The sequence below is a fragment of the Syngnathoides biaculeatus genome, chromosome 6 (assembly GCF_019802595.1).
Source record: "Syngnathoides biaculeatus isolate LvHL_M chromosome 6, ASM1980259v1, whole genome shotgun sequence".
Taxonomy (NCBI): Eukaryota; Metazoa; Chordata; class Actinopteri; order Syngnathiformes; family Syngnathidae; genus Syngnathoides; species Syngnathoides biaculeatus.
In genome coordinates, this window is record NC_084645.1 from 32,917,642 (window position 1) to 32,936,227 (window position 18,586).

Here is an 18,586-nt window from a genome sequence, read left to right on the forward strand (position 1 = left end):
CGGGGGAGCATGGGATCAATTCCCGTTCAGTGATGGTGTCGACCCTGTGACTGCTTGGGTGACCAGTTCTGGGTGAAGTTCACCTTTTGCCAGACGTTAGCTGGGATAGGCTCCAGCACTCTTACGACCCTTGTGAGGATAAGCGGCTTGGGAAATGGATGGTAGTCAGTGAGTCATGTGTTGAAGCAAAACTTGTTTTTGTATGAAAAGGTTAACATTACATATCTCGACAGAAAGGAAAACATGCAAAATGACTGATTGTCAGTAAGAGTTCAGTTCAGTTTTTAATAAAGGCCCAGTGTGAATTTGAGTTCTGCTTCATGCTACCGAGCTTGCACGTTAAGCATGGTTGAGCTGTTTTAGCAAGAACAATCCAAGAAAAAGAAAAAAACAAAGACCATCATACTGTGGTCTTTTGTAACAGTATTATAAATCTCAGCACACTTTTATACGAGTCGTTTTTATAGTCAACATTTTTTTCATGGTATAAAACAAGTATAAACAGATGAACATTCAATCACAATTTGCTACCTATCAAAAAGCATTACAGTCATGGGAAGCTCCCAAAATGTTGCAGCAAAATGGAAAAGCTCTTAATTACTTTGAATATTTCGACATCTTAGCAGCATATGTAGGAAAACGGCACAGAATGCACAGTGTGCCAGTCGAGACGGTTCAAACGGAGTCAGCAAACAATACGACATATCCTCCGAAAGTCAATGCATAGGGTGCATTCAAATATTGACAAAAGCCACAAATCAGCATGTACGTCTGACAAAGTCCGCCTTGCGCTTAAGTTGGCCATACTACTGCACATACATCACTGTCATTTTGAAATAAATACAGACAACACACAAATGGGCCCGGTTCAGATGGCGTACTGCTTGGGCTGCTTCTTCAGGCTCATTGATCTCTCAGTCTGGGATATTGCGTGACTTGCTCTGTTGTTTAGGAGTCTGCATTCATGAAGAATATCTGGAGGAGGAGCGATGAAGCACTTCAAATGTCACAATCTGTGCATTTTATTTAAGATGTATATGCCAAATATGCATTGTTACTGCGAGGGTTGGCAGTCAGAGTTAAGTGTGTGGGTTTTTTTTTAACTATTTATAATCACCTGTTGGGAAGTCTAGTTAGTTATCTGAACCATAATTCTAAACAGGTATTAGTAAATCTACTTTTCACCCATCCTGTATTACGGAAACTTGACTTTTTGTTTAGGGGTTTTCAAGAAACAAGCCATCATACTACACTCGTACTTGAGATACAAGTACATTACGGTGGCAGCGAGCTCAAATCAACTTGAAAATGTGCAGTTTCTTAACAAAAAATAGGCTCCAAGCTGCTTAATGCCAAACTAAACATAAAACAAAGAGAATTCCACATTGTGCATTTTCAAAAAAAACGAACAAATTTACACCTGCTATCTTAATGCTAATGCCTTTGTCGTGCTACTGATTAGCATTGATAGTTGCGATGTTATAACACTATACGATAGCTATTTGAAAGACTGAATGTAGAGAGTAGTAACGATTACTTATTGGGGTCTGTATGGCTATATTATACTGCCCCCAAAGGCCAAAACAGGTACACAAGTTGGAGCAGCACAAATTAATTGAAGCATTAAATCACAATGCATAAACTGTTTCATTCTATGTTTTTAAAAATTACAATACTATATCCATTCACCCATTATCCAAGCCACTTATCCTAACAAGGGTCAAGGGAAACCTGGAGCCTATCCGAGCTCGCTTCAGGCGAAAGCTGGACTACACCCTGTGAACTGGTCGCCAGTCAGTCGCAGGGCAGATATCGACATCATCACTGAGTGGGAATCGACCCCACGCTGCCCGCACCAAAGGCAGGCGCGTGTACCACTACACCATGAGTGACTTCTTACAATATTATATTTGATTGTTTTTTTCCTTTAAAAACATTTTTTGGCTGGGGGTGGTGGAAAGGATTCATTGCTTTTCAATTTATTTCAATAGGGAAAGATGATTTGAGATACAATATTTATGTTACTAGTATGATGCCTGGAACGAATTAAACCCATAATTCAAGGTACCGTGGTATAATACTGCATGCCTCCTTTAAGTATATTCAATTTTCCATGTAATTTTTTTCTTTCAGACACTCTTACCGTTAAACTGTTTGTAGGCTTCTTCAATTATGGCATTGTTGGACCGTTTTATTTCCCAGTAAGTATCCTCCACCCATGGCTTGCAATCCTGATGTTCAACAAGTTGTCCATTCTTGTATAGACCGGCTTAACATTCCAAATAGAAAGAAAAAGAAGAGATTTACATGTAATTAATCTTAAAATTATATTTGACGTGAAATAAAACTCCTTCATCGAACAACTTCATCCGTTAAATAGGTGCAAATGTAATTTTCTACTGGATAACAGTCATACCTTTAATTGTGTCATCAATGTCTTTGCATAGCTGGTACAAGTCGCTCCCACGTCCGACGACTCTCTCGCCTACAATTTAAAAAAAGCACAAACGTCTTGGACTTGTACTCCTGATGCGATACATTATATAGAAATACCAAAGAAAGAGCTTACCATCTAATACTTTGACATTGGGGAACAGCTCGAGAACTACGGTTCTATATGAGACGTTTCTGCACACTAGGATAAGAGCTTGTATGAGTTTCCTCTTTTTGTAATATCATCTCTTATTTAATAAAGTTATTGAAATTCACCTGGATTTGAATAATTGTAAGTGTTGTCATTGAGACGAATACTTTCTAGCTTTCTCAAAGACTGAAGGCAGAGAAGGTTTTCGATACTGTCGAAGAACAAAACAATAAAGTGATTTTACATGAGCTTGAAAAAAACAAAGCCATATACTCTAGAAGAGGCGGTGTGACAATTAGACAATATAGGCAATCGCTAGAGGTGCCCAAAAAAATCATAGGGAAAAAAATTATCTTTCAATATAATTGTATTAAAACTAATTACCATTAACTTAAAAAAAGAAACATTAACATAGATTCAAATGTAAACCAATGCCGAACAAATCTTACTGCAAATGATAATACTAAATAAACAACAATAAATAACAAATACAGTTTTTCCAAAACAGCGAATGACTGATTAAATTATCATACCTGGAGATGATATTACCAGCGAGGTTTAAGTTTTGTAGATTGTCACAAGTGTGCAGGGGTTCTGGGAAAATAAGACAGATGAGTACAGTGGAACCCCCGAGGTGAAACATAATTCGTAATTATACAATTTTCCCATGAGAAATAAATGTAACGCAATTCGTTCGTTCTTGTCTCAAACTCCCAGCATAAAAAAACTATATTAAAAATATAAACAATATTTCCAATCACTAATAATATTTCAACACATTCAAAAACATGTAACTTTGACGGCAAATTCTGTGAAGACATAACAGATGTCCTTTTAATTACCACAATAAAATGAGATTTGCTGGAATCTTGTGTGATAAATTGACTCCTCACTTGATGTCGGCACATTTTTGTACAACTTTTAAGTCATTTTTTCAAACACCTTCGTGCCACTGAAATTTTGGGGTGCCTAGTACGCAAATTTGTTGATATATAGTATTGGAAATTAAAAAAATAATTACTCCTGAATACTTACCTAAATTGGAAATCCTATTAGCAGACAAATTGAGAACCGACAGCAGCCGGAGAGACGACAGTGGAGCTAAATTGACAATATTATTCCCAGACAGGTCCAGTCTCTCCAAATTCATACACTCCCCTATACACCCAAGATCGTGTATTCCTGTCAAGACATTAAACAACTAATCAACTGAAAGTAAATACGTGATTTATGTGTATGCAAATATTACAGTCTGGCCTTACCGAGACCCCTAAATTTGAGAAACAGTATGGACTCCAAATCAAACTCTCCCGAGTGGGACTTGAGCAGCACGGCGGTTATCTTCTCTACGTCTCCATCTAAGAGAAACAAACGGGAGACTGCAGCCTAGCAAGAGCACTTCATGGAACAAACGCATCCACGTGCACATCTTTTGTGAGTCAGCACTGCAGGAAGGCAGCAAGAGAACGCTTCAAGCACTGAGTGTCCACTCAATTTGAGGGCACCAGTAGGATGACTCATGCCATTCTCTCGAAATAGCATATTTCTACCAATTTAGCCGGTATAGGAATATGTCGTCTGGCAGCACGTTGTTTTAGTTTAGATTTTGTACTTACAATGTTGTTACTGTAGGTTTAGTGACGGATGAATGAAGATAACGTCTGGATTAAACTCCTTTTTAGGCAGAATTCTCTCAAACCCTTTCTCCTAATGCCTTTTTTATGACCCTTGGAGCCTTTTATGACTCACTCTTTTAAGCAAAAGAATCAGCAGATTAAATGATCATAGAAGCGCATGTGAGATATTAGATTTTCAATTACTTCAGTAATTATAGGTTAAAATATGCAATTGTAATAAATCAATTTGGGCGGGCGGGAGGTAGGTGGGGGTGACAAACGCGCCTTTTAAATCCATACATAAAACATGTTTAGGTATCGTTGGGTTTTTAATTCTTCATAGTTTTTAGCCGGATATTTAGCATTTAGCCTCATAATGACTAGCTGTCATTAATAGCTACCATATTTAAGCAGGAACCAGCTGTCCGCCTCGGAGAGTCTGATTCACCCGGATCCGAAGTGGGAGGGTTATTAAATCAAAAATGGTAATTGCTGTTCTGACGAGAACACGCACACAAATGTTATGCAACCAGACGGAAGATAGCGTCTACTCGCCACGCACACGCGAGCGGCTAGCATAGCAACAAGCTACGTTACGACTTACCTTGCTCTTTATTATCGCGCTTTGAGTCCATCCCGGCTAATTTAAGCGCCTAAAAATCTACTCGTGCTGATGGAAAACGAGCGAGTTAAACTGGGCAGAGGGGGGGGGGGGCGTGAAGAAATTGTCATGTGTCCTGCTGTGGATTTGGGATTAGTGTTGTCTGCAATGGCCGCAGATGAACGTGACGGAGCCTGCGGACCTTTGGTCTCGTTGCTGCCCGGCGTGAGAGCAACTCACTCGGGCTCCGGGTCACTGCCGGGAGGACGAGGACGCACGTGGACGTGTGTGCTCCCCAAATGTTGCTTGTGTGCAACAGGCTCTATCATAAATACTCAAACTGGGTCGGATAACAACGGCTGGAGCTAACAGGGGAGGCTCGTTTTGCAGTGGATTTACGTTCTTAATACGACAAAGGAATATAATACGGCGACGTATTACATGAACCTAATCCGGTGCAGTACAGTAATTTCCCAACCATCGTTGTTAAAATTCCACTTTCTAGGAAGGACACGCCTATCCATAAATATCACTCGCTTCAGGACACGCCCTGCTGCGCTCTGATTTGCTGTTGTATCCGAGTAAAACACGCCTACTGCATATGAGAAAAAAAATGTGATAAAGTGAGGCGGTGTTACTGTTTACAATTTACCCAAACCCAACCTAAACGTGACCCATCCTGAAGCGCTATAAGCATCAATCATAGCTCCGAACAGAACTATAACAAGCATTTTTCTTTTAATTTTGTACAAATATGAAACATGTTTGGGATGGCCACTTCCCGCGAGGCAGGATCCAATCATATTGCAGCGACGCGAGTCCTGCCTGGAAATCCTTCTAACTCTACCGTGCGAGTATCACGAATGTCTGGGAAATTATTCAATTCCCAAAATTATTATTAATTACTGTATAAATATATATTTACCAATCTGTATTCGTGGTCAATAAACAGACCAAGATTTCATTTTTAGCCCATTTATGATTACATTGAGACGAGATCACAAGTAGTCATACTTTTTGTGACATCTTTGGTTGTGTGCAGGGAGATTTTTCAAATGTAAAATGGATGCCTTGACACAACAATATCATAGAGACCTACTACTGACAAATAAAGCACAATCATCCTCCATCCATCCATCCATCCATCCATTTCCTTAGCCTCTTATCCTCATGAGGGTCGCAGAGAGTCCTCGAGCCTACCCCAGCTGTCAACGGGCAGGAGGCGGGGTACACCCTGAACTGGTTGCAAGCCAATCACAGGGCACGTCAAGACAAGCAGCCGCACTCACAATCACACCGGGCAATTTAGAGTGTCCAATTATGTTTTGGGGATGTGGGAGGAAACCGGAGTGCCCAGAGAAACCCCACACAGGCACGGGGAGAACAAGAAAATTCCACACAGGCGGGGCCGGGATCGAACCCGCATCCTCAGAACTGTGAAGCCAATGCTTTAGCAGGTGACACACCGTGCCGCCAAGCACAATCATACGATGTTGAATTACAATCTTTACATAAATGCTTCCCTTTCTTGTGTTTGTTCTGTTTTTCCATTTCAAGTTGATTTATGGGCATTTTATGCTGAGCAGCCAGGACAGAGACGATCATTATGTAGCTGACATTCAACTTTATTGCTTGTTTGCATAAAAGACTAAGCCAATTCAGTGCTGTTTCCCCATGGAATGCGAAAATGTCCAATATTTCTAAATCAAGAATTGGAAAAACACAAATAATGAGCCTAAATAAACACGTTTTTTTCCCCCCTGTATGCACGGTTACAGATGAATACATCAATCGAAGACAAAGTAAATCTCCCTTCCCAGCAGTGAGTAATCGCTTCAGGAAAACCAGCAGTATCATAAATACACATTGTAGCTCGGTAATTAAGACAGCTCTCACCGGCATATCATAAGTCACGTGATTTTCTTTCTCTTTTTTTTTAATCTGACATCCTATTGGCTCGATTGGCTTCCCGTGGGCAGCAGAGCCGACGCAGGAGCAGTCTGCAGACCTTGTTATCCACACTGTCTTGACAGGCTACGCACTTTTTTTTTTTTTTTTTTTACGTATTTATCTCTTATTCTCTTTTTTCCCCCCCATTTCAATGCCGCCTCTCCCTTTTTCAGCCACGGGTCTCATCGTCGCCACGGACACTGATGACACTTCCTAAAAGAGAGAAAGAGAGAGAGAGACACTGCAGCACCGCGGACGCACTCTGCGACGGAGACGGTCACTCCACGGCCCCTAAATGTATTGCACCGTGCAAAGGCTGTGGAGCCTCGGTCTTGTGAATGCATACAAGCAGCAAATGACTTGATAAACATGGGAAATAAGCAGACTATTTTTACAGACGAACAACTTGATGCCTACCAGGTGAGTGACCATGAAGTTCACGTTCCCTTCATGACCATGCAGTGAAAAGTCAGGGCATAATAAGACTATATTGCGCTGATGTTGTAGTGCCTCGAAAATGATGTACTGTATGTACTGTTCTACATCCTCATTCCTCGTGGACCCAAATGAGAATCTTTTGATTGATTTGGAAAAAAATAGCAATTCTTAGTCTCATTATTGTTTAAAAACGTATATAATGCTCACGGTTTACTGCGTGAATGGTTTGAACGTTATCTCAGTCGAAGGTTTTGATTGCATGGCTCCGCTATGTGTGAAGGTGTCGCCCATTGAAGACCAGATGAGACCAAGAAGACTAAGAAACATCCTCAATAATCTAACATGAGTCGTTTAATAATTGATGCCAAGCCAGCGGGATATGCTGTGAAACTCTACTCTCTGGAGACAGTTTAGTCCTCAAGAGCTTCTCTGGTTACTCATGCTACATTTTCAAGGCCCTCAATAGCATACGGTCAAGTACAATTCTTGTATATGATTCAATTTTGTTATAATTAGATTAGTGAATGTTAATGAGGAAGTTCTAAACTAATGGGCCAGAGGACAGAGATTCATTTATTTTTTTTAAATATTCACAGATTAAAATACGACATTGTAGTAAATATATGCTTACTATTTGTAATACTGACTATATTGTTTATTACACTTTTAGAATTTTTTTTAGTTTTTTAGTTGTATTGTTTTTTTTTGTTTGTTTGTTTTAAACACGCTGCCCACAGAACTGTTCTGCTGACACTCCCAGTTTAGACAGACAGAACCCATTCAAGGGAAAATTGAGGTGGCCGCCAATATGGCTGTTACACCATACTACACAATCACGCCCACCACGTAGACTGCTCCAGAAAACGCCGGCTCGTGTTCCCTCGTCCTCATTGTTCCAGGTGTGACAACATAAACTGCAAAGTCATTCATGAGAAATGTGACGCCTTGATTCAAGGGAGCCAAGTGTTACTTGCTTTCTGTTTTTTCTTTCTATTTTTAAAAAGTGATACGTATTTGCACTACCCACCATGTCTATATAACATTTTGTCGCCATGTTTCTTTTACATTGCAGGATTGTACTTTTTTCACACGCAAAGAAATCTTGCGGTAAGTAGAGTTATTTCTCGCCCTCCCCCAACCCACCCCAAATACTCTACACCTCTCAAATGTGAATTGTAGACTATGGCAATGAAGATCTAGAACGTTCTGTCCCAATGGATATCAGGGATTCAGCTCACTGTTTAACTGCAGTGAAATTTCCACTTGTCTATGATTCATTGGTAAGAGGGATTTTCCCTTCCTGTTGACGACAGCCATAAATGAGAAAAACGTATCTAGTAATAAATGTACTGGAATGGACTGAGTATACTCATGAGTCAGCATGTGACATCAGTGGTAGTTGGAGTTCATTTATAAATCATTTATAAAGCAAGTACATCAACATGTTCAAAATGGGAGTCAAACTAATATGATGAAACAATGGGAAGGTTTTCCCTAGTCATCTCTTTTAATAACAATCGTACGGTAGCCTACTGATTAGCTCCCCTGGTGTACAGTCAAAGGGTTCTGGGTTTGAATCTCTCCCCGACTTACATGCGTGGAGTTTGAGTGTTTCCCCCACGCTTGTGTGAAATTTCTCCAGGTACACCGCCATCCTTCCACTTTACAGAAACATGCGTGTTCGGTTCACAGAAGACTTTAAATTGTCCGTCGGTGTGAATGTGACCCAGATCTGGTGACCCGGAGTCCAGGGTTTAACCAACCTGAATGGATGGATGGCTGGACATCTTTCTGTCAGGATGAATAACAGGATAGAAAGATGAATTGCAAGCATTTCTATCTATCTGTCTTCTCAAGGTCTTCATGAGAGTCACAAGTGAATTTTAGCTGACTTTGGACGAGAGGCGGGTTACACCCTGGACCGGTTGCCTGTCAATTGCAGGGCATACATCATCAAATAATCATTTACATTTATACCAATGGACAATTTCAAGTTTTCAATTCATTTACAGTGCATGTCTTTGAAATCTGGGAGGAAGTTGGAGTACTTGGACAAAACGCAGCATAGGGCCAACATGTAACCATGCAGACAATTGAACTTAACGCAGAACCTTTTGACTTTGAGGTAGACATGCTAACAACTAGTCCAGCGTGCTGACAGATTTGCAGGCATTTAATTCTTAAAAGGACCTCAATTGGTGGAATGACATCATCTTCCGCTCCTCTGTGAAATTAAATCGACGTGATTTCGTCATCCTCAATGTTATTGAATTGACTTTCATTCCTAGGCCAGCATTAGGCTGGGGACAATCAGCCGAGGGCGTAACGGGGTCCTGCACTTTATGACTTTCATAAAACACACCTCCTTTCTGCCCAGAGTTGCAATGGTTACAGTACAGCCATATTAAACTGACAAAACGGGATATCACCCATCGTTACAAGGTCGCCGCTTTCAGTCCTTTGGCCGTATGCTATAACCTCCACACGGCGTAGTTCACGGCCATGTTTCATTTTCATCAAACGCTGGTTAAATCGAGAGAAGGAAGTGGAGGTTTATTGGTCGTCAATCCGGTGTTGGTAATACAGCGCAAGTTAGAAGGTTGACCGCAATCAGTTCCGGGTTGCTGGTCAACACTCCAATTTGTTCTTTTGTCCCATGGGAAAGGATGGAAAGAAAAATGAACACCCGCAGAGCAAAAATTGTCCATCATAAAACCTGCAGCACCTGTACAGGTGCCATTTGAAGTAAGATTTCAACATTATGAATTGACATACAAATGTGAAAAGAAGTTAACCGTTATCAGTAAAAAGACTTCAGCGAAAAAGAAAGAAGAATTTAAAAACAAAACAAGTACTTGTTCACCCAAGCCAATGATGAACATCTAAGAAGGAGTACAGACGCAATATGTACGCAAGTTGCATCTTCTCGATGTAGCTTGCTTTGAGGTATGCACACAGTTCCTTTGTCATTATTATAATCTCGTACTTGCTAATGTTGCTGTTATACTGAGCACTCTGAACAGAGAGACATGCCACTTTTCTCGCTATGCTACAGGTGTCTTGCAATTTCTGGTAAAATCCTGTAATATTTTGTTTTTCTTCTAGGTTGCATGGTAGATACCATGAATTGGCTCCTCATCTTGTGCCAATGGACTACACGAAAGACCCTGATTGTAAATTACCTCTAGCGTTGATAGTCAACATGCCCGAGTTAAAGGTAATATGTATTCTTTTAAAAATAATACTAGAGCTGTCTTAGTCCTGTATTGTAACTGGACAAATTTCACCCCTCTGAAAATGTGTATTATAATGATATTGCTCAAAATGGATAGGAACACTGAGCCAAATGTGTCACCGGCTGCTCACGTATCCCGACGACTGATCGATACTTGTGCTTTTCAGAGAGCAGAATTGATTTTTAATCATCACTCTCACACATCTGAGTGTACGGATAACCACATTGTGTGAAGTCATGGAAGTTAATGTGCCATGAAATTCTCCATTCCAGCAGCGATTCCTCTTTTTTTGTTTGACATGCCGGCCATTTGGAAAGAACACTAATGGCGTTATTACATAATATCATAGTCACACAGACATGAGGCCCAAATAGCGATATATCCTCAAAGAATGTTCCATAGATGCGTTGTTCCTCTGGCTGTGATTGTTCTAAATGGGCTGAACTGCAGGCATCTATTTGCTTGTCATTGCATTCATGCTTATAAATGTTGTTATTACCTTCCTCTGAAGGAAAATCCATTCCGTAACAGGATTGTTGAGTCTTTCTCAGAGGACGGGATGGGGAATCTCAGCTTCAATGAATTTGTGGATATGTTCTCAGTCCTCAGTGAAATGGCTCCGCGGGAACTGAAGGCCATTTACGCCTTCAAAATATACGGTACAGACTAATTTCCCAAATGTTTGTTGAATCAGTCTCATGGTATGATTGAAAATGACACCTTATCTGTTGCTTGCAGATTTTAATGTGGATAATTACCTTTGTAAAGAGGACCTGGAAAAAACTCTGAACAAGCTCACAAAGGAGGAGTTGACGGCAGAGGAGGTGCAGCTCGTGTGTGAGAAGGCCATCGAAGAGGCTGATTTGGATGGAGACAATAAACTCTCCTTTGCTGATTTTGAAAATATGATATCAAGGGCTCCTGATTTCTTAAGGTACGGCCAATACAACACTTTGTGTTCGTGAATTCTGAAAAGTGATGCTAATAAGTCACGATAAACTGTGTCATTTGTGAAATATTGATGCAGCTAGTTTACATAAAGTGCCTTTCACACAGAATCGCACTGATTTGTTTTGACCGATTTTTCCACTGGATGTTCCACATTCACAGTGCCGCGCTATGACTGACAAGTGAAATGTAGCGCTGCTTGTTTCCAAGGTGCTGACTCCATAACTGATGTAGAATTTATGGGGTCTTACATACCCTTTGCAGTTTGCACTTTTTTAGATTTGGGCTTGAGCAAACATCCACAAGCTCTGTCATGGTAAGGAAAGCTGCACGGACCATTGCGTATGTATGGAGCAGAGGAAGCAGTGGCTCATTAGCAGGCGTAGCAGTGATTAGGACAGGGGCCAAAATAGTTTAATTTATGAAGGGCTAATCATGTGTGTGCTCCCATAAATGGCAAGCATGTACTTTTTCAGTGACGGTCTCCCATTTTGTGCCTTCCGCAGTACTTTCCACATACGAATCTGAGAGGGCTCCACGGAGAAGCTGAGCACAGTGCCTGTCTGCTACTCTAAATCATCCCGTCTGTCCCCTCCAGCTTCTGCTGCCCTCGCCTCTGCGACGTGTGCCCAGATAGAGTGCAAAACACTGGATGGTGTGGAATTCTCAGGATGTTGGATGTTTTACCAGACGAACCCATTTGATCACACTTGTTAAATCTGCACCAATGAAAGGGCTCGGCCTGGGTTGCTCTGAATGAATGAATGAATGAATGAATGGACTCCTTGAAGAGGAAATGAAGCGAGACTTGCAAGAATCTGACTTTGGATTTCGTGGATTTCGGGCTTTATGGCACATCTAATAATGCATAAAAAGTCAATCTACCTATATTGCACACGTCATAAACCCCCTCCCAGTCTTCCCAGATATTCTGTATCTATTGAATGACTGTATAGCATATCATTAAGGGCATAAATGAGTTATATGCACTATTTGTAAATGCATGGTAAACTTCTGGCTCCTTTGCAGTGTATTGCTGTTTTGATGGTATGGTTTTGCTTGTGGAACTATCACATAATGACAATCACGTTTTAATTTTCTCCAGCTGATTGAAGGGCTAGCTTCCATTTTCTGCCTTGGCCATTACCATGAGGTGTTCCTTAAAGCCCTTTTTGAATAGACATTTTTCAAATTTTACATGGATTGCATTATTTTGAATAAATGTCTTCTCTGTGTGAGTTCTTACTGCATTGTTTTGGTGTCAATGCCTTTTGGAGCATTGTACACATACTACAGGTTAATCTTTCCAGTATCCGTCACCATGGTAATATTTTCACTAATAATGCTGCCTCCAAATGTGTTGAAGGAGGAGTGTGCACAATAAAGACCAAGCGGGTATGAAAACTGTGCATTCTTTATCATATCAACTGTAAGGACATTATGGTGGTCAAACAAAGCAGCAGCACTCACATGCATGAGTGCATTCTGTGCTCATCTCAGCAGGCACACTTCCACTAGTGAATTAACTAGAGGTGCTGGTATGCACAAATTTGCACTGAGCACATTTGAACATGCTATCCGTGGTCCGTGGACTCTGTAGAATGTTTTTGCCCTGTATCAGCTACTAAAATTATGTCACCCTTAGAGGGAGTGCAGAGATGGCAAAATAAAAGGTGACCTGGATAAGTGGTGCTGACTCTGAGAGAGAGGTCAGTTACAGCGCGGAAACTGAGATGCTTATAGTAGTGTAAAATGTATATTGTTCAAAAGATATAGATAAATATGGGTTTAGAGATCCTCAGTTTTACAAGGGCCAAATGTGTGTGTGACAACTATTTTTCTGGAACACAACATTAAACAAGGTAGTGAGAGCTACCGTATCAGAAGTTCAGTTTCTCACTAAAATAGCGGAAACAGCTGTGCTGTAGTGCACTAGACTGAAAACTACACCTGGTAAATGAATACTTCCTGAAGTGTTGTTCGAAGCGATCCGTTCTTGTCTTTGTAAAAGCAGAATGAACCCTGCTATTGGATAACATGACATCATCAAGGCATAATTTTGCCTTTAACCCATTGAGATACTGTTGGTAAAAGGTTTTCTGTCATAAATATTATTTGTTTGATCATATTTTATTTCACAGCTTATGGCCATGCAACCCTGAGGACGCCCGATCTCGTCAGATATCGGACGCTGGGCGGGTTTGGTCCTGGTTAGTACTTGAATGGGAGACCGCCTCCGAATACCAGGTGCTGTAAGCTTCTGTCCCCGGCTAAATGCAGAGGGGTTGCGTCAGGAAGGGCATCCGACGTAAAAACAGTTTAAAACAAATATGTGTTCATTTAAGATGACATGGTGGGGCGACCCCTAACGTGACAAGCCGAAAGGAAAAGAAGAAGAAGAAGATCATATTTTATTTCACAGCTTTGGCATATTAGACAGTAAGTTAAACAAATGTAAAAAAGACAAGTAAAGCAAAGATCTAATAAGAAAAGGTGAACAGCGTGTGTTTTGGCCGTTATTGCCATGATCAGAAAATGTTGATCATCAACCATTTCATTAATAACTGAACAGTGCAGATGTTACCATTTACACTATTTCATATTGGACCGCATAAAAGCACATGATTGATATCCTCCACTCATTCATAAGTGTGGAAATAGGTTTGTGTGTTCAATGCTAGGGATGATCTCGTAGATGTCGTCATCAGGAAGAGAGTCTCTGAACGCTTCAGTGTGTATCTTCGCACTATGATAATGCGGTGTGTATGATGTGGTGTCTATGCATGCACTGTGTGGGCTCCCAGGCTTGCCAGCCAGGAAATAGATGGTCTCGTCATTCAGGTCGTCAGAGCTGTATCTGTTTTGGACTCTTCTGCATGGAACTATCTTGTCTGGTCCAGGTTCCTTTGTGGTTTTTGGAGAGAAGCCTGGTCCAGAAGTGAGAGCCACCGAGTCGAACAGAGAGTACTCCGGTGCAGACAGAGGACGGCACTTTGCGGCGGTCTGATCTGGTGTGTCGCATCCTGCAACACTACTTGTGGCAGGTCCGGGTGAACAGTCCTTAAGTATGTGTTGTTGGCTTGAACGAAGGTTCTTGGTCGGTTTCTTTCTCAGCTGAGCATACAGCATCCTGTTTGGGTCACCGGGTAGACCTGTTTCATGGTGTCTGCCTCTTCTTGCCAAGGGTGGCGCCTCCTGTTTTGGACAATATCTTGTTAAAGCTTATTGTGGAAACTGAATTTTATCCACCCTGTTTTTGATTAAGATGGAGTCTAGCTCAGCTGGCTTTGAGCCAGAAGCACTGTGCAGCCTGGACAAGTGACAGGGCACACATAGACAAACAACTGGCGCAGGTTTATAAACTACACCTATTAGGGAGAGAGAGAGAGAGAGAGAGAGAGAGAGGGAGAAAGAGAGAACCTTTTTGGTTACTATGCTGTACAACTAAGTATATAATGTGAATGCTATATCCAATGTGTTTTGTAGTTTTCGGGATGATATGGTTTTGTTGACTATCGCAGTACATATGTGAATATCATTCTGATTCATCATGTATGGGTCAGATTTTAAAATGTGAAAACTTAGCATTTCTATGTGGAGTTCACTGAAACATTTTATGAATATGATTGTGTGTGACTTAAAGGGAACCTAACAATAGACAAGACGGTGAGACTGCTGTATGATATGAGGTGTGGATAGGCCAAATTTCACAGTTACCTCTCACACACAACAACAAAATCATTACTCTCACCCCCCCCCCCCAAAAAAAAACTCTCACACCGGTGTGAGGCCGTTATTGCCATTATCAAAAAAATGTTCATCATCAAACATTTAATTAATCTAAATCAAAATAACATGTATCGCTCACACAGACAAAAAAACTCACACTCACCCCTCCAAAAAAAACACTATAGACCACACCTACAAAAACTCACATTTACCAAAAAACTCTCACATTTATCAAACATAAATTTCCAAAGCTCTCAGGCACACCAAAAAAAAAAGAAAATCTCTGAAACACATCCAACAAAACCTTTCACACTCACCAGAAAAAAAAAACAAAACTGACCAAAAATCCTCTCACCCAACACAAACATTTTCACAAACTAAAAAAAACAACATTGTGGCTAAAAAAAAAATGTATGCAGGAATAGACAACCACGGTGGGACCTGCATGAGTTAAAACTGGGAAGAAGTTGCAGCTCATAGTAAAAAAAATGTAACAGATACAAACTCATATTCAAGCTTTATGTACAATTTAGTGTTCAGTCCACCTAATATGTATGTTTTGAGGGTTTTGAGTACCCAGAGATAACTTTCCAATGCATGTGGTGAACATGTGAACTCATCACAGAAAGGTCACAGTCAAAATTTCTTTACAGAACATTTTTTGTGACGGTGACCACATTTACCTCAAGCATTGTTTTGCTCTTGAGCGACGGTAGCTGTTCAGAGTTTCTGTCCACTGTCGTCCTGGTTTCAGCAGGCGACATATGCTGGATCACATCATATGTCCTGTCAGCAGGCGCCTGCAGATTCCAGATCAAATTGGACTTTAGTTTTGAGCTAAAGCAACTTATTGTGAAGTTCAATTGCGTCTCACTTCGAAGCACGGGGATGTGAGATACTCCTCATATGGCATGATGAGGTTTGTTCTGTAGTGCTGGATTAGATTGGAGACTGTATCATGTCCCTTGGTGGCTCCACAGACGACAAAGTGTCCCGTGTCGCTTTGGTTTATCAGAAAGTGTCGACATCGATCGCGGCCTCTGTGACAAAACTGTGTGAGTGTGGCTTTATCCACCACAATCAAGCATGGTAACTTCTAGATGTCAAAATGTCTGTTTTTCCAACATACTCACGTATAAGAGAGTATGTATCCAGTGGCTTTATCACTCAGACGGATGAGGAAACAACCCAATTCCTTTTCTTTGAGAATTTCTTCTGCATCCCTGTAGCCGGACCAGGTAAAAATTGATGCTACAGTCCAGTAATTAAATACAGTTCTCATCCTAGTTCTGAAACCATGTCTGACGTAACTTTCATATTAGTCTTTTCATGCTTAAATGATGGTAAAACGTATGACTTCTGTTTTAGGGTCAAAGAGTTGCAATTTGTCACAGAAATAGGAAGAAGACGCACATTTGTCGCGTCTGTGGACTCACTCTCTTGAGAGGACACCCGCGAACCAAGTGGGAAAGCTGCCATCTTGAACAACGTGCGACACTTGAGTCTCGAGGAACCATTTTGAAGGCAGTTCAATGAGTTTCCGATGGCAGAGTGATTGCGATGCACGTTCGCTGTTCTGCGAAGTCACACGGACAAGCAACATAGGAGTGATGGAGGAACACAAAGTACCTTAATATGTAGCTTAATAAAATGCGTTGCCATGATATATTTCATCCCTTGTTATGGTAATAATTGTTATTTAACAACTGCTAAATTCATATACACTTGGATGAAGACTAAGGATTTCGTCCTCCTGTGCTGTAAATTCTTTTTACATTGAAAGAGACCTTTGGAGATGGTTCTAACCTTGTAGCCAAACCTCCAGCAGGTTGTCAGGGACTTCAACCATGAAAAACGGCAGCAACTGCTTGCACTGGATCTCTTTCCTCCATTTCCTAGAACACACAATAAATGAAAAAAATCTACAATTAGGGTTTAGTTACAAAACTATTCAAGGTCCTGTTGTAGTACTGTACATACCTTTCCCTGATATTAGATGTGAGTGTTTTGAATCCGATGTCATCTCAACAAGACTCTCTCATGTTCAGTGCAATACAGCCTGTAAAACTTCAAATGATGTGATGGTGCACCGATGGGAGGGTGACTTTTGCACTAATACATTTTTTCCACCCGTGCGCAGACGATGTTGCAGAACATCCCTCATTTGCATCACAGACAGACAAAGTCAAAGTGTCAAACCTGGTGAGAAACGGAAAGTACGTGAACTAGAGTGTGTGTGGTTTTTGCACATGGGCTGGTTGATTTGTAAGGGGAGAGGTTATAACCTCAAGGCAGCAGGGTTTTGGGGCAACGGTAGAAAACGTGCGTCATTACTTGAACTTTTACATGTGAATTAATGGAAAATTACAGTGAAAACAAAAGAATTTCTTCAACTGTAGGTGAACGCCAACACATTGCAGCAATAGTGACTGTCAGTTGATATATTCGGTAAAAAAAAAAAAAAAGTCTGACTCACAGTGAGCGGAAACATGATGAACTTCTCCATCTTCAATTTTGGTAACTCGTTAAGTGATCACAATCTTGGAATATATGATCAGTGTTCGTTTATTTGTAAGGTGTGAAGTCATCATTTATGGTAGATATAGAATGTATTCAGTGCAAGACTAAGTATAGAACTCGATCTTCGCATCTTCTGACTGTCATGTGTTCTCGATGTGACTCACTCACTGCTTCTCAGACAATGATTTACTTCTTTTCATGAGAGAGAGAGAGATAATTGGGTTTTAGTCAATATGATGGCTCGCTTACCACGCTGCCAGTCCTCATCCGCGGGAAAAACAAAGTAAGATTATGTTCCCTTGTGTTTTTGTCACATGCCATCATGTTTGGGGACATCTGTGGAAACAAAGGAAAATAAGTTATGTCATTTTGGCAACAACAACAAAAAAGTCATTTGTGATCATCCATCCCGCCATTGATTTTCTGAGCAGCAGTACTGGGGCTATTCCCAGCTATCTTCGGGCAGGAGGTGTGGTACATTGCCACCCAATTTCAGGGTGCATAGAAACAAACAAGCATTCACACTCAAAATCACAGCTATGCGCAATTTAAGAGTCCTCAATCAATGGACGTCTTTTGGGATGTGGGAGGAAACCGGAGTACCTGGAGAAATGGAATGGAATACTTTGGCACTCTTACTCAAGTAATTATCTCAATTTTTGGCCACCCAGAATCAATGTCATGAAACATGTCACGTTGTCAACAGGCCTTTTGCTCAATTGCTTAAAAAAATATATCACTCAATTCCCTTCTTCCGTCATGTTTTGGGAGCGCAGCATTTCCAAATTTTACCTTTAGGAATTGAAGTTCATTAATAATATCCAAAATGGTTGAATACATTGACACTTTTGACTTTTTTAGCTAAGGTAACTGTGGCAAACAGCACCACTCAGCGGCTGGCTCCGCTCTTTCGCATTCCAAAAATAAACTACAACTCCCAAGATGCCTTGTCCCGGAGGTGGAC

The 18,586-nt window shown here is 40.9% G+C and overlaps 3 protein-coding genes across 6 annotated transcripts; 1 reads left to right on the plus strand and 2 right to left on the minus strand.

The window, feature by feature from the left end:
• Positions 1–271: 271 nt before the first annotated feature.
• lrrc61 (leucine rich repeat containing 61) lies at positions 272–5,328 on the minus strand. The gene is made up of 9 exons (XM_061822406.1): positions 4,805–5,328; positions 3,847–3,942; positions 3,620–3,766; positions 3,118–3,178; positions 2,710–2,795; positions 2,570–2,635; positions 2,417–2,485; positions 2,144–2,269; positions 272–975 (listed from the first exon to the last, which is right to left on the minus strand). Exons 1-9 carry the CDS (start codon positions 4,833–4,835, stop codon positions 869–871), a joined length of 789 nt encoding a protein of 262 aa, XP_061678390.1. The 5' UTR covers positions 4,836–5,328; the 3' UTR covers positions 272–868.
• A 1,458-nt stretch (positions 5,329–6,786) lies between these two features.
• Positions 6,787–12,601, plus strand: cib2 (calcium and integrin binding family member 2). Its single transcript, XM_061822790.1, has 6 exons — positions 6,787–7,171; positions 8,262–8,296; positions 10,295–10,406; positions 10,937–11,084; positions 11,164–11,359; positions 11,880–12,601. Exons 1-6 carry the CDS (start codon positions 7,121–7,123, stop codon positions 11,899–11,901), a joined length of 564 nt encoding a protein of 187 aa, XP_061678774.1. The 5' UTR covers positions 6,787–7,120; the 3' UTR covers positions 11,902–12,601.
• A 1,278-nt stretch (positions 12,602–13,879) lies between these two features.
• Positions 13,880–18,530, minus strand: LOC133502216 (SH2 domain-containing protein 7-like). Of its 4 annotated transcripts, none has more exons than XM_061822759.1 (9): positions 18,415–18,530; positions 17,872–17,958; positions 17,083–17,161; positions 16,909–16,997; positions 16,539–16,678; positions 16,236–16,325; positions 15,977–16,142; positions 15,786–15,902; positions 13,880–14,568 (listed from the first exon to the last, which is right to left on the minus strand). In XM_061822759.1, exons 3-9 carry the CDS (start codon positions 17,123–17,125, stop codon positions 14,017–14,019), a joined length of 1,197 nt encoding a protein of 398 aa, XP_061678743.1. In that variant the 5' UTR covers positions 17,126–17,161; positions 17,872–17,958; positions 18,415–18,530; the 3' UTR covers positions 13,880–14,016. The 4 variants fall into 4 exon arrangements, with proteins under 4 accessions (XP_061678743.1, XP_061678744.1, XP_061678741.1 ...); XM_061822760.1 differs by having other exon boundaries at positions 17,083–17,169; XM_061822757.1 differs by having other exon boundaries at positions 17,083–17,301.
• Positions 18,531–18,586: the final 56 nt, after the last annotated feature.

Bases quoted from the DNA above. Each gene is read 5' to 3' on its own strand.
- cib2 (XM_061822790.1), top strand. From the start codon at position 7,121: ATGGGAAATAAGCAGACTATTTTTACAGACGAACAACTTGATGCCTAC. The intron at 7,172-8,261 runs GTGAGTGACCAT...TTTACATTGCAG, and splicing joins AACAACTTGATGCCTACCAG to GATTGTACTTTTTTCACACG. The intron at 10,407-10,936 runs GTAATATGTATT...CTTCCTCTGAAG, and splicing joins TCAACATGCCCGAGTTAAAG to GAAAATCCATTCCGTAACAG.
- lrrc61 (XM_061822406.1), bottom strand. From the start codon at position 4,835: ATGGACTCAAAGCGCGATAATAAAGAGCAAG. The intron at 3,767-3,846 runs GTAAGGCCAGAC...ATGTCTTGACAG, and splicing joins TCTCAAATTTAGGGGTCTCG to GAATACACGATCTTGGGTGT. The intron at 2,636-2,709 runs GTGAATTTCAAT...CTCTTATCCTAG, and splicing joins TTACAATTATTCAAATCCAG to TGTGCAGAAACGTCTCATAT.
- LOC133502216 (XM_061822759.1), bottom strand. From the start codon at position 17,125: ATGACATCGGATTCAAAACACTCACATCTAATATCAGGGAAAG. The intron at 16,679-16,908 runs GTTAGAACCATC...GTGACTTCGCAG, and splicing joins GCTGGAGGTTTGGCTACAAG to AACAGCGAACGTGCATCGCA. The intron at 15,903-15,976 runs GTGAGACGCAAT...TGGAATCTGCAG, and splicing joins TCACATCCCCGTGCTTCGAA to GCGCCTGCTGACAGGACATA.